Raw genomic sequence first — 15,205 nt, forward strand, 5'->3', positions numbered from 1 at the left:
AAAGGGAGGGAGGGAGGGAGGGAGGGAGGAAGGAAGGAAGGAAGGAAGGAAGGAAGAGGAAGGAAGGAAGGAAGGAAGGAAAAATAAATCCAAATGAAGGCTGGGCATGATGGTACATGTCTACAATCCCAGCACTCAAGTTCCAGGCGAGGACTGTTACACAGAAAACTCTCTCAGAAAAAAAAACAAAGAAAACCCAAATGAGACCTAAGAAATTATTCAGATATGTGTGTGTGTGTGTGTGTGTGTGTGTGTGTGTGTGTGTAAAGGCAGACTTTTGAGACATGAAGCAGATAACCTCATAGGATCCTATATGTATATCACAGACCCTGAGAAAGGCTTACAGTTGCTATGATGTCATTGACCTAGTGCACACGTGATAATGTGCTCACTAAAATGAGACAGTGCCACTGGAGGCAGGAGTCAGGAGTGCAAGGTGAGGTCGGAACTGTGGAAGAGAGCTTTTTTCCTGGTCGGTTTCTCTGTATAGCCCTGGCTGTCCTGGAAAGCACTCTGTAGACCAGGCTGGCCTTGAACTCAGAACTCAAAGACACACCTGCCTTTGCTTTTCCAAGTGCTGGGATTAAATGCATGCACCACCACTGCCTGGATGCCAGTGCTGATTTTGTAAAAACAATTTTTCTTGGTATTATGTCCATATATAACTTCAGTAAAAGTGAAAAGAAAACCCAGTTACTATGATTAGCATATGATTTTATCAATTATGAGGTATATTGCTTTATATATGAAATCATAATAAAATATTAGGGTTCATCTTCAAAGTCTATATTGTTTTATACTTAATGAACTATCATGCTTCAGGATTCAGATATCAAAAGTTGTGGATAACATGAATATAACTCCCTCTTTTCTTCCCTTTTTTTTCTTCCATTCTTTCAGATTACAGGCCTAAGTCTGCCTCTTCCTCCCAAGAAACTGATTGGAAACATGGACCGTGAATTCATAGCCGAGAGGCAGAGAGGCCTGCAGAACTACCTTAATGTTATCATGGCTAATCATGTCTTGTCCAATTGTGAGCTGCTTAAGAAGTTTCTAGACCCAAACAACTATTCTGCAAACTATACTGGTAAGAAATGGAGTGTGTGAGCTGTACTATCATGGGATGTGAGCTCGGTGAGAGATCGCATTTGTGAGAAAACTCCACTTCCTTGTGGGGAAACGTGCACATTTGTAACAGGGCAGGGTTTCTTTGCAAAGATTTGCATGGTTGTAATTGTCTGAACATCTGTAGGAGGGACATAACTTACTTCCGAAATGTGTATGATGCCCATACAGGAAAACATCCACAGAAGCAGTCACACCCATGCACTTGTGGTCTGCCTGCTATCTTCTGTGGAACAGGGCGGACAGCCCTCAGCAGTACATGAAGCAACCTCAATCCGGTCTGTGTTTGCACTGTGTAATGTGTCCGGTTTATCTAGAATGTCTTTAAATGTAATGTTGATTCAGAAAGGCCATTCCTGTGTCCTCCCGCCTGCTCTGAGACCCTCCAGGCCACAGAGGAGGGCTTTTGCTCCCTATTGCTTACGCACAAAGGCAGTGTCAAAGCCCGATGCCAGTAAAAGGAAGAACTAAGTACCCCCTTCACTCTGGTGTGGCCTTGCAGGGGCCACTAGGACTGCGTTAGGCCTGACCTGATAAACAGAACATGCTTTAGGGTTTCCTCAGTGGAACTCTGGTTTTAATTCTTGTTAAGGGAATAGATTCCGTTACAGTTTTAGAGCCAGACTTGTTCCTGTAGCCCTAACCCTTGGGAAGAAGACTACCGTAAGTTAAGGGCAACCTAGACTATATAGTAAGTTCCAGGTCAGCTTGGGCAACAGCGTGAGACCCTATATCAAACCCCTAAACAAACAAAAAACACTTGATTTGAATTAACTGGAGAGACCCTTCTCATTCCTGTCTGAGAAGGGGAACTGGAAGCCGACTTGTTAGGCACCAAACCCTCCTCATAGGAGAGGCACTTGGAGGTGGGTTAAGAAATCCCATGTTCCAGCTCTGAGCCTGTCAGTCTGTCTGTGGAATCTGAAGATCCTGCACTGGCTCTCAGCGGCTCTCTAAGCAGGTGTAGCTGGCATCATGGGAACTTTCCTAAAGTATGGAACTAAGGCCCTCCCCAGACCTGCTGGTACAAGGACTGACTTAACACATACATTACAGTGTGAGAAGCCCTATTTTGAGTGTGCTTGCCGTCTTTGGTAGATATCATGCAGGGCTAAAGAAAGTGCTTTTCCAGAATCTAGACAAGAAAAGTAATGTCTATCTCAAATTCATTTACTCTAGGTCATGGAATCAAGCATTATATGGTTACAGGGATTCCGTTCTTTCCTTGGTCAAAAGACCTCATATGCTAGGCTGGAACTCAGGAGAGCCTCAGCTCTGTCGGTATTTTTGGAACCTTTCATTTCTTTCTCCCAGCTTCACCTTGACTGTTTCACAACTGTCGGCAGGTCATCTGAGTGGTTTGGATGGGTCAGCCCCGCCCTCTGTACGTTCTGTCAGCATTGTCTGTCCATGCTCTCTTGAGGGCAGGTGTCAGGCTGGAGTGAGCAGGTACCCGTGACATCTGTCTAGCCGGCATCAGTGACCTTCCATACCATGTGCCTGGGGAAGGTATGGAATTGGTGCATTTCCATAGTCAAGGAGCTGCAACCAGAAGAGTGACATTCTCATGGGGTGCAGTCCAGAGGGCATCCTAGAGCTGTTGTATCATTAACCAGCGTAGTGCGCGTGTGTGTGCCAGAGCCATGCAAACGTGCAGGGCCCAGGTAACCCCTGTCTCTCAGAGGACTTCAGTCTCCCATCTATAAGCAGCTGGGACAAGGAGATAATCAGTAACGTCTTCGCCTCGCAAGCATGAGAACCTGAGTGTTGAGTCGTCGAAGACGCTGTGTGAAAACCCAGAGGCACTGGTTAGCGCCTGAAATCTCAGTGCTGGTGGGAGGCAGAGACACACATGTGTGTGCACACACACACACACGCACGCACGCTCGCACTTGCACAGCAGGCAATGGGGAGAAAGGCCCACTACAAAGCAGTGCCTTTAAGGGATCCCCTCCCCCTAATTTAGGGTTGGTCAGTTTGAGCAAAGATGGGGAGTCTGACAGGTCTTCAGCGTTGAGGTAAACATGTCCTGATCCCACCTAGAATTCCTGGACCTGTCCACAGACTAAAGAACCTTTTAAGCTTTTGTCTCTGGTCAGGAGTGTGAAGAAGAAGCTGGAACCTTGCCATCTCTGTCACCTACTTAAGACCCCTCCTTCTGTCTGTGTGCCTGTCAGGGGTCTGTCTTGTTCCTACTCCCCCACGTCCATCATTCTTCCCCAGGTTGTCCTGTCTTTGCTCTTTGCCATCCCCCATGGCCGAGGTGATGGTTGTGAGCAGAGAATAAGGTTGCTAGAAAGTCCCAGCGGAAGCTAAGTGCTCCAGAGTGCAGCCGCCGTTAGAGGACTGAGGTGGAGCAGTAGGTGAGGAAGCTGATTCATTTCTCCTTTCTAATGAAATACCAGAATTTGCGTGGCTTCTCAGCTGGTTACCAGCCCCCTCAGAAGAAGGAAGCTCAGCCCACTTCCTCGTGCCAGCTTAACCTGGCTTCTTGGGGCTCTGGCTCTCTCCCCACCGCTAAGCAAGACCAAGTCTTCCTTCCAACATGGCCGATGCCCTGGTCTCTCCTCAGCTTCTAACTTACCCAATTACTGCCCCGCTTCAGCAAGATTTGAACTCTGTCTTGCAGTGGTAACCCACATCAGCACAGCTACTTTTCCTTGTCTTGAGCACACCGAGTGGGACCCTTGTCCGTGAGGGACCATCTGGCCAACCGAGTCTCAGGGTGAACGGCAGGATCTCCGAAGCAGCTGCTTCCTGTCCTTCCAGGGAACCAAGCTTTAGTTACTGGGCCTTTTCCTGGTTTTATCCAAAAGACCATGTCCATAAGGTAACACGTACACTCACTCGTCACAGGAGCTGGAGAAGGAGGGCAGACCAAGCAATGTGGAAGCTCCCTTCCGGACCTTGGCTAGTAGGCTAGGAAGGAGAGTCCCGGTTAAGGATTATATTCAGAACAAAGGCAGGGTATTCCGGAGGGAATGCAGGGTATAGTACCTAGCAGCAGATTAGGAATCCAGGTTGGGGCTGGAGGAGTCAGGAGACTGGGGCTCAAAGGCGGCCCACAGAGGGAGACATGACGCCTCTGAGTACGAAGCTGGAAGCACGAGAAGCGATGATGAGAGGCTGGGGCTTGGTTTCCCAGTCCCTGCCTGATTAAGTCCCTAGCACTTAACTGAGCGGCCATATTCAACCAAATGTCTGTCAGCCTAAAGAAACAGAAACTTCCTAAGATACCAAAATTAAAAATAAGTATTAGCCAAGTGGTGATGGCGCATGCCTTCATCCCAGAACCCAAAAGGCAGAGGCAGGTGGATCTCTGGGTAATGAGGCTAGCTTGGTCTACACAGAAAGTTCCTAGACAGCCAGAGCTACACAGAAGAACCAAACAAACCTGTCTGAAAAAACCAAACAAACAAAAATAAAAATAAATATTATAAGAGAAATAGGCATAAGAGAATCAAGTAGATGCATTCCTTTTGGGGTCTGCATTCTGCGGGAGGCTTCACAATTGCTTGGCTCTTCAGTTCTTTCTTCTTGGATTTAATTGAGCACTGTTCTCTCTGCCCTGTGCTAAGGGCACTCAGAAAGGCCAATAGCACTTGTGCAGGGCGATTGTGTACAGGGTTACAAGGTGCATCAGGTCTGGAGACAGAGGAGGACTTCCCAGAAGAGGCAGGGATGGTTTTGGGATCCGAAAGGCCAGTGGAGATCCAAAGGCTTGGAGCCAGGGGCCAGTACATCAGGAAGAACAGCCCAGGTGGGGGGAATTAATATTTCAAAGGGCTCTGGACTTGGCCTAAGTTAAAAGATGGCCTCCCAGCTAGAGTCCTCATTCAGGACATGCAAGGTCCGCAAGAGGAACAGACACCCTGGACGTGTGTGAGGAGGAGGGTTTGCAGACAGAGAACAGTAGATTTAGACTTAGCCTGAAGGGTTAGCTGGTCCTTGTGCAAAAGCTGAGTGCTGCGGGCAGGCTAGAGGATTGTGGGAGGCAGAGCCCAGCATGTGGGGGGTAAATCAAACATTGTGGGCCACCGAGCAGAGCCAGTTAGACAGTTGCTGTAGCAGCTTGGTTTTAGTTTGGTTAAGGAAGTGGCGGGCGGTATGGGCTTGTATGCAGAGGAGACGCTCTGGATTTGATGTTGAATCTGCGATGAGACGGTGCCGGTATCAGTCACCATGCAATGTCTTATGATAAATAACAAACAGTTCAATATGAAGAAAATGTTCTGCCTTGAGCTCTCAGACCCTCAAGATTTCACACAAGAATCAAATTCCCAGTCCTCTGTCTATCAGGAACACATCTGTCCTGTTTTCTTTGTTCCCGTTACCTCTCCATTTCTAAGACAGTGTATGACACATAGTGACATACAGCGAGTTGTTGATGCGTTGCGTGTGGGTCACCTTTAGTCTTGAACGACTGTCCTACATAGGTTCCGCAAATGACATCGTAGTATGGTAGGAAATTATTTTCATGATTTTCTCGGAGTTGATATGGATACTTTCATTTGAAATAGCTTTCTTTTAACTTGTTTTCAACTTCCTTTAGAAGTGGTAAAAATATTCTATCAACATCCACAGCGTCCTCAGAGCCAATATGAATTGGCATTCTTATTAGCTGCCCCCAGCCCTTCCCAGCGTCCTGTGGCCTGTCAGAGCAGCTCTTACAGAACGTAAACAGAGCCAGTCTTGCATCTCATAGTCATGCGCTTCCCCTGGAACATTTAGGGAACGTCGCATAGTGAGTCAGTAAACAAACACCCAACTCTTGCCTCCTGCACAATGCGCTGTAAAATATGCACAGACGCAGTGTTTGCCAAGCTCTCAGGGATTCCAGGGGCGGTTGTTTTGACATATGGAGAGAATTGCCTGGGAGTCCAAGCCTCGCCAGTCTCTTTGGAACGCCGTTAGCACCAGGCAGAGGTGAAATTCCACAGTGGTTTTGTCTTTGAAGACTGCCATTTGCTCTGAGAGATCTGCACTGGCTTCACTTACTCACTGTGTTGGGAGGAAATGATATCAAGTTGTGGTTTTGTTTTGTTTTTTTTTTTGGGGGGGACAGGGTATAAAAGGCAGTTATTCTGATAGTTTCTTGATGCAATGAACTTGAAGGAAATTTCTCTTCTCACTGTCTGTGTTAAATGGAAATGTTCAAATGATAAATGAACAACAAAAAGAGGGTGTGTTTGTAAGTAGACAGGCACTCTCTAACCTACCCGATTGAGCCACGCTGTAGATGAAGAGATTTTTCTGAAACTCTGGCTTTTGTTCTAGCACATACTTAAGGCTAATCGCCTTTTTATTTGTGAAGGCTTTAATTCCACAAGGAGTGAAGATGGGATAAATATCACTTGGAACATGTTGTTCCATGTGACCTTATAATACTTTCTGAATCTTGAGCTTCAGCTGTGGCCTGATTAAATTCCTGCTTGAGGTCAGCTAGTTTATATACTTTAGATTTCCTGGCTTAAAAAAATGTGTTTCCACATAAATAGTAATTTTATTTTTGCTCTTTAATAGTCCTTGACTTTTGAGTAACTTTAGGTTTACAGAGAAGTTGCAATAACAGTTTCCATAGACCCCCCTCACCTCCTTCTCCATTGTTTATCTGATATAAATAACCATGGTACGTTGTTAGGTTTTAAATCTCGGCCCGTGCCAGGACAGAAAGCACCAAGCCACCATGGCTCCACATGGAGAGGTTTAATGAGAGAAGAGTAGAAGAGCAGAAAGGCGGCCAACCATAGGCACGTGGGAAGGGGGAAGGGGGCAAGAACAGAGAAGAACAAAGAGTAAGAAGGGTAAGATGGGTAAGAGAAGGAGGAGGGGGCAAGCAGCCCCTTATATAGTCCAGTCCGGCACAGCTGGCTGTTGCTAGGCGACTGTGGGGCAGAGCATACCTGGCTGCTGCCAGGTAGCTGTAGGGGTGGGGCTTAGAATACTAACACAGGTAACTGAAACTGAAAAAGCTCTGTTGGCACATTACCATTAAACTCAAACTTTATTCAGCTTTCATCAGTTTCCTAGTGTTGTGTTTTATAAAAAGCTAAACAACGGGTATAGTATAGAATAGAGTTTATTTAGGGGTATGGGAAGGGGAGTCGAGAAGGGAGTAGAGACAGAGAAAGACAGAGAGACAGAAAGAGACAGAGGAGAGGAGAGGCAGGCCAGGAACACTTGGAGAAAAGTGGGGGACATGGATGAGGAGAGAGGGAGATAGGGGTCAGGGAGAGAAGAAAGTCAGAGAGAGAGAGAAGGGGCAGAGAGGGTGAGGAGGAGCCAAACAGCCCTACTTATAGCAAGCTAGACCTACCTAACTGTTGGGCAGAGCCTAGAAGGAATGCTAATGCCTAGGGTCCAATCTAAGAGTCTACATTATTTTTAATCTTCCCTTGTTTGGTCACGTCTTTTAAAGAAGTCTGTAGATTTTATTTTGCTTGAACAGCATGTAAAGCTTATGGCTTTTCCTGACGTATCTGACTAATGGATTTCTATAATATCATTTCAGAGATCGCCTTACAGCAGGTTTCCATGTTCTTCCGATCAGAACCAAAGTGGGAGGTTGTAGAACCACTGAAAGACATAGGTGAGAGGCTGGCATGGCCATCCTGCTGAGATGCTATCCCAGGGAAGCTCTTTACCTCTGTTGACCATAGCCCTTGTGCCTCCCCACTGCTTCAAGCATTGTCCTTAACTCTGATACCTTGGTTAAAGCCCTGGTGGAGAAGGGGGTGCTGGTAGCCCTGTCAGTCAGAGGAGGGGGTGCTGGTCACTTTCAAGACCTCCATTCTAGTCTCCATCAAGCTTTTTTAGTAAGTCTAGATTGAAGTTATCCTATAGATATAGTAATTTCTTCGTTTATTGTTTTTATAGAGTAGCCTTTCTGTATGAACACTGTTAAGTGATAGGGCCCTATATAGATAAGGCTAAGATTGCTAAATGTAATTTTCATTAAGGAAATTAAGATTTATATCAATTGTCGCAAAAATCCCGAAGCTATAAGCAACCTTTCTGCTTTGTGGCAGGTTGGAGAATAAGGAAGAAATATTTCTTGATGAAAATTAAAAACCAACCAAAGGAGCGACTGGTGCTGAGCTGGGTAAACTAGTTTTCTTCTTTTGCTTTCTTTCATTTATTCCAGGATGTTTGGGTTAAGTATATGGAGGAGTTTTTATAGGAGACCCTTAGCACTTTTACTGTGCTCTCACATGGATGTCAGTCCCACACCAAAGAACTGGCTATACAATTGGTCAAGTAACAAATGTTTGGCAGGGTGTATGAACAGCCTAGATTTAGGACAGACAGTTTTGAGGTGACCCCCCCCCCCAAAAAAAGCTATTGGATATTGTGTCATCCATTTCCTGCTGGGAGTTGTGGGGATGCATTTGGTTATGGAATTGAATGAAACCCCAGCCATAGCCTGATGTTCGTATGTGCACATAGTACCTCTCCAGAAAAGGCCTTGAAGCAGCAGACTTAATATGAGTTCTGTTCTTGATTTATAATTAAGTTGAACAAATAAAGTTAGGGGGAAAGACATAGGGAATTTTTCATGCAGCAATCAAAGTGATAACTCTGATATTTCTTCCTTCATTTCCAGGCTGATCTTGGCCCAGACAAGTACTTGTCAGATAAAGATTTTCAATGTCTAATCAAGCTTCTGCCTTCCTGTGTGGTAAGTACAGGTCCCCCTGCTGCCTAATTGCCACTCAGGGTCAGCGTTCTCTTGAGGGTGAACCTGGATCGAAGACCTGGAAATTCTCTGGGGTCTCAAGAATGGAAAGGGACGGTGGCTCTTAGTTCAGACCAGAAGTGTGCAGCCTGTCACAGACGTGACGTCCCTTAAGCCAGTGTTGGTGACACTTCTTAGCCCATTAATGAGAGCTGTTTAAATGGAGTCTGCATTTTAACCAAGTATCAGAGTAGGACTGAGCCACTTTTCTGAACCCTCTTGCTCTTGTCGAGCATTTTATCAGTGAGACTCTTCCCAGCAGGAGACTGACTTCTCAGGCGCAGGTAACCTGGGTAAAAGAATGGGGGAAAGAGGCCCTTTGCCGTCTCAGTACTTTTCACGGGTTAGTGAGCCGGCTTGGGGAACCGTGCATTACTTATTCTGATGGACAGTTCTGAGGCCTTGGTTGGAGGAAAGCACACGGATAGACTCACTGAGCACAGAATGTCTTTAGTCAGAAGACTGAAGTCTGGCCTGCCGACGGGTTAATGTTAACACCCATTACCTGTTTTCCACACACTAGAATTAATTGCTTATGGAGTGAGCACGGTCACACTGACTTGTCCAGCGAGTTTGCCTCTGAACATATCTTGTTAAGGCAACGAGGCCATGATTTAATGAGGTGTGATTTACGTCCAAGGAAAATGCTGTGGCCTTGAGTTTGGTTGGTTGTATGATAGGCTTTCAGCACCCAGATTTCTGTTGCTGTTGTTTGCAGTAGTTCAGTTTGAATCGAGAGCCTCGTACATGGGAAGCACATGCTCCACCACTGAACTGTGCCCTCAGTTGTAATTTAACTTTTATTTTAAGGTAGGGTTGCACTATGTTTCCCAGGTTGGCATTGAACTCACTCTGTAACCCAGGCCGGCCTTGAACTTGTAATCTTCCTACCCTTGCCTCATAAGTCTGGTATTATAGGCTTGAACCACCAGGCCCAGTTAGCACCCAGATTTAAAATTACTTTTAATGAATGTTTAAAAAAACAAAACAAGAGCAAAAAAGAAGGGGCCAGGAGATGGCTCAGAGGTTAAGACACTTTGTTCTTGCAGAGTACCTGGGTTTGATTTTGAGTACCCACACGGTAGTTCACAACAGTCCATAATTCCAGTTGTCACCCTTTTCTGACACCCCCTGTGGGCACCGGGCACATATATAATGTACATACATACCTGCAGGAAAAATACTCACATTCATAAGATAAAATAAATAGATCTTAAAAAAAAAAAAAAAGGAAAACAGCAACATCAAAAACAAGGCCAGCCTGGACAACATAGTGAGACTTTGCCTCAAATAACAAAAACAGTCTCACCCCAACACCCCCAACATAGTGCATGTAAGAAATACACATTGAGCCAGACGGTAGTGGTGCGCTCTTTTAATTCCAGCGCCGGGGAAGTGGAGGTAGGATCTCTGAGTTTCAGGCCAGCCTGATCTACAGAGCAAGTTCCGGGACAGCGAGGCTACACAGAGAAACCCTGTCTCAAAATAAATAAATAAATAAATAAAAATAAATAAAATCAATAAAACAACAACAAAGATATACACATTACCTGGGCTGGGTGGCTCAGTCGTCCTGCAACTCCTTCTAGAGTGTGGACACCAGCTAATGGATTCACATTAACCCGTTTGCAGGTCAGACCTGCACAAGCCTCGGATCCGGACCGTCCATTAGTATAAGTAATGCACGTTTCCCTAGGCCACCTGGTCAGCCTGGCAAAGGTGACTCAGACAGCAAAGCCCTCCTTCATCGTTCGCTCCCTGAGGTCACCGCGAGCCCGAGCAGTCTCCTTGTCGTATAACCAAAGTCCCAGGTTATAGGAACACATTAAGTCTTCAACGGTTTTGTCTCTCCCTCACCTGATGTTGGGGTCGCCATCCAGGGAAGACACTGGGTACACACTGCAGACTTCTGTAGGAAGTCAGGGAAGTTCATGCTGCTGGCTTCTACAAAGGGCCCGCATGCCAAGGCGTGCTGCTCATGCCTGTTTCCAAGGGCCCCGCACCCCGCCTCGGCATCTAGACAGCAGTGTGGAGTAAGTGGTAAAGCCGTGAGCAGAGACACACTTGTCCCGTGACTGCTGAGCGACTCTTGAGTTCTTTATTAGATCTTTCCCAAAACTCAGCCCTTTTCTTCTCTGCTACCGTCATTCTGCCCGAAATCTGGATGCACACAGGCAAGTGAGGGAGCTTTCAGCGAGGAGCCTCACACAGCAGAGACAGGAGGGGCTTAGCCAAGCAGACCTTCTGTGTGGAGCTTGCCGCCCCCTCTTCCGTGTCACTAGTTGATCATCTAATAACTTAGAAGTAGCATGTGTCCAGGAACAGCATATTTGTATAAAACTAAACCAACAACATGGCGCTTGCCTCTCCGTGAGGTTGTGAATCTGAAGGGCCAGAGCTTCTGGCGTGAACTAACCTGAATTTCTCTTTGTCTTGGCAGCACCCTTACATCTATCGGGTTACCTTTGCCACAGCTAGCGAATCTTCAGCGTTGCTGATTAGAACCTTTAATGATAAGGGAACTCTGAAGGATCTGATCTATAAGGTACTACTTATAAATCAAACTCGTGATCATGGATTCAGACCCTTTAGAATCTGTCTTGATATGTAAAATTCCAGGAGCTAGGCCCCATGAATTTTTAATTTTTTAATTCTTAATTAATTTTTAATAATTTTTAATTTTTAATTCTAATTTTTAAGTTTTAAGCACAGCATGGTGAAATCCCATGTTCTCGGGAGTATTGCAAGTTTCAGTCCAGGCTCAATTACATAGTCCCTATCACAGAAAACAAACGGAGAAAAGTTGAGTCTGATTTGGACAAACTGCTGTTTGCTTAAAGAGCGTTTCTTTCCCCGTGAGCAAAGACGAATGTTACATAGCAGGTTGCTCGGATGGTGAGTTTGAAAGTTTGCGCTTTGCACTGAACAAAGCAGTTCTGGAAAACTCTTATAGCAGGCAAGACTTTGGGGATGGCCTAGGGTGAGACCCAGTATGTAGTCCCTCAGAAGAAATAGAGTTCAGACCGGCCTCTTTACCTCAGCTACGTACTATTGAATTAATACAACAAACCCCACATCCTGTGTGCTTGGGGTCCCTGGCTGACTCTCCGTGCAGTCTTACCTTTTCAGGAAGCCCCGTGGTAAAAATTGGCTCCTCCAGCTCTTTATGTATTCTTCATTCTTTTCTAAAGGCAAAACCAAAAGACCCCTTCCTAAAGAAATACTGCAACCCTAAGAAAACCCAGGGCCTTGAACTCCAGCAAATAAAAACATATGGACGGCAGATATTAGAGGTAAAGATACTTGTTTTGCTTAAGTCGTTGTCTTCGTTCAGGTTTTATTGCTGTGAAGAGACACCATGACCATAGCAATTCTTATAAAGAAAAACATTTAACTTGGGGCTGGCTTACAGTCTCAGCGGTTTAGTCCATTATCAGCATGGCGGGAAACATGGTGGCGTGCAGGCAGCCGTGGTGCTGGAGAGGGAGCTGAGAGTTCTACATCACGATCTGCAGAGCCATGTCTGCAGGGGACTGTCCTTACTGGGCATAGCTTGAGCATATGAGACCTCAGAGCCCGTCCCCACAGTGACACACGTCCTCCAACAAAGCCACACCGACTGCAGCAAGGCCATACCTTCTATTCGGACAACCACAGTTGCACTCATATTTCATCCAGAATTACAATTTTAAAACAGAGTATATGTCTGCCACATGTGTTGGGGCTGCTGCAGAAGGCAGAGGCAGGTGACAGATTCCCTGGCACTAGAGTTACAGGTGGTTGCGAGTCATCCAATATCAGGAGCCAAACTTAGGCCTTTTGGAAGAACAAGCGATCTTATTCTGTAGCCCCCTAGAATGACATTTTTATTATGAGAAAGTTCTTGTGCATCTTCCAATAATAAGACGATGTCTTATTATCTGTACCTTGATGTATACCGATATATAGCAAGTTGATATATACTGATATAACTTGATATGTAATTCTGGATAGCATTGTTATATTTTCCCCTAACAAACAAATAATGAGATAAAGGTGACATCTATAGAATTCCAAAAGTTTGGCCATTGGAATTTGGTATCATCTTTTGTGTTATTTGGCTGATCTTTATCTCTGTGCCAAGATTTTTTTCTTTTTAAGCTTCATTTTTATTGTCTGAATGTGGATATGCAAGCCGTGCCATGTGAGATGCCTTTACTTGGGTTCCAGGGATTGAACTCAGGTCATCAGACTTTGATGACAAACATTGTCATCTGCTGATCGGCGTGGACATATATATGTTTGGGTTGTTTTGTTTTTGAGACAAGGTCTTACTGTATAGCTCTGTCTGTCCTGGAATGCATCCCATAAACCCAGGTTTATGTGGAACTCAGATCTACCTGCCTCTGCATGCTAGGGACCAAGCCTGACACCATGTTTCTTCTCTACACAACTGTAAAGGCTGCTCTCATTTGGGTTGGAGAGATAGCTCAGCAGGGCAGTGTTCTTAGTATTCCAAGGTACAGAGTGACCCTCAACACTAAGAGAGAAATGGAGGCGAACAAGAAGCAGAAAAGAGTGCCTGCCAGCTTTGTCTATGTCATCCTCTCTACGTAATCTCTCTAGGCTCTTGTATTTCACAACCTCATCAGTAGAGAGTTAACCATACCCTAATCCCATGTCCTTTATATCCTTCCATCCACCCACCTACCCATCTACCCGCCCCATCCGTCCATCCATCTATCCATCCAATCATCCATCCATCCACCCGTCCATCCATCCGTCCGTCCGTCCATCCACCCACCCATCCATCCACCCATCCGTCCATCCATCCACCCACCCATCCATCCACCCACCCATCCATCCACCCATCCATCCATCCACCCACCCGTCCGTCCATCCGTCCGTCCATCCATCCACCCACCCATCCATCCACCCACCCACCTATCCACCCATCTATCTATCTCTCTAGATACATTCGTATATACATTCGTACATACATACATACATACATACATAACATGTTTTTGTGTAGGGGTACACTTGTCTATACATATACATGTGAGGGCCAGAAGTCAACAGCAGGTGTCTTCCTATTGTCCTGGAACTCACTCTGTAGACCAGGTTGGCCTCCAACTCGGAGTCCTCCTGTCTCTGCCTCCTGAGTGCTGGGGTCAGAGGTGTGCACCACAACACCTGGCAGGATTTCTTAAAGGATGACATTTTTAAAGCTAGTAGCTGGAAAGAGAAGTTAGCATGTTTCCTTCTATGTTTGCTAGGTTGCAAAGGCACCCCTCACTGCCTTTGCTCTAGTCATGCATCTTTTGCTGAGTCGCTCTTCATCTTAATGGAAGCCGAGAAGTTTGCAGAGAGGCTAGAATCCTGCTTTGTGTTATTACTAACCACCAAAGACGCTCAAAGTAGATACCGAACAGGAGAAGTTCTCACCTTAACTCCCGCTCCTGAGTGATTGGCACAGACACTGATGCCATAGCTTTATGAATCCACACAGGTGGAACACGACAGCCTCAGAAAAGAGCTAGCCTGCTGGGACCAGAAAGTGCCCAAAGCCGATCCTTCGGGCGTTGGAGCTGTTCCCTCCAACCTAATTCTCTCCCCTTGGGAAGAGAGGAAACTTGGTTGTGTGCCCGCCCGACAGTCCACAGCTGTGAGACAGTCTGCATCATTCTTTTTCCACAGAGCTCATCAGAGCTGGCATTTATGGGTGCTGGGTGCTCTCGAGTGGCCTCTGGGTTTTATTTATTTATAAATATTTATTTATATTGATTTTTGCTGGGGAGTTAGCTCCTGCATGTTAAGAAAATCACCGCCGAGCTACACGCCCAACTTACATGCTTTTTTCTTTTTACATTTACTTGTTCGCTTACATGTGGGTATGTGCATGCCATAGCACATGTGTGCAGGTCAGAGGACAACTTTTGGGAATTGGTTCTCTCTCCTCTCCATGTCTGCCCCAGGGATTGCTCTCAGTTTGTCACGTTCTATCGCCAGCACCTTTTAACCTGAGCCGTCTTATTTTCTCCAAAAATATTTAAAACGTGAATTTAACCTATGTTCTACGTGAGTGAGCTGGGAACAGTTAACCTACACATATCTTTAACAGGTACTAAAGTTCCTTCATGACAAGGGGTTCCCTTATGGCCATCTCCATGCAGCTAACGTGATGCTGGATGGTAACACTTGCCGTCTGCTAGATCTCGAAAACTCTTTATTGGGTCTTCCTTCCTTCTACCGATCCTACTTCACACAGTTCAGGAAGATCAACGTAAGTTGTGGCAGTCCTGACAGGACTGTGTTTGGTTACAGATTGCCCAGTGCATTAAGCACTGGAGAATGTAGCTGGTG

The 15,205-nt window shown here is 45.8% G+C and overlaps 1 protein-coding gene across 9 annotated transcripts in view; it reads left to right on the plus strand.

The window, feature by feature from the left end:
- The window catches only part of Pxk (PX domain containing serine/threonine kinase like), a 66,272-nt gene that overhangs the window by 29,317 nt on the left and 21,750 nt on the right, over positions 1 to 15,205 (plus strand). For all 9 annotated transcript variants that reach the window (XM_032918312.1, XM_032918313.1, XM_032918315.1 and 6 more), the window contains 7 exons: positions 901 to 1,087; positions 7,637 to 7,714; positions 8,154 to 8,227; positions 8,729 to 8,803; positions 11,301 to 11,405; positions 12,052 to 12,153; positions 14,964 to 15,125. In XM_032918312.1, the coding sequence (XP_032774203.1) occupies positions 901 to 1,087; positions 7,637 to 7,714; positions 8,154 to 8,227; positions 8,729 to 8,803; positions 11,301 to 11,405; positions 12,052 to 12,153; positions 14,964 to 15,125 (783 nt within the window). The remainder of the gene's footprint in view (positions 1 to 900; positions 1,088 to 7,636; positions 7,715 to 8,153; positions 8,228 to 8,728; positions 8,804 to 11,300; positions 11,406 to 12,051; positions 12,154 to 14,963; positions 15,126 to 15,205) is intronic.

The sequence above is a fragment of the Rattus rattus genome, chromosome 12 (assembly GCF_011064425.1).
Source record: "Rattus rattus isolate New Zealand chromosome 12, Rrattus_CSIRO_v1, whole genome shotgun sequence".
Lineage (NCBI taxonomy): Eukaryota > Metazoa > Chordata > Mammalia > Rodentia > Muridae > Rattus > Rattus rattus.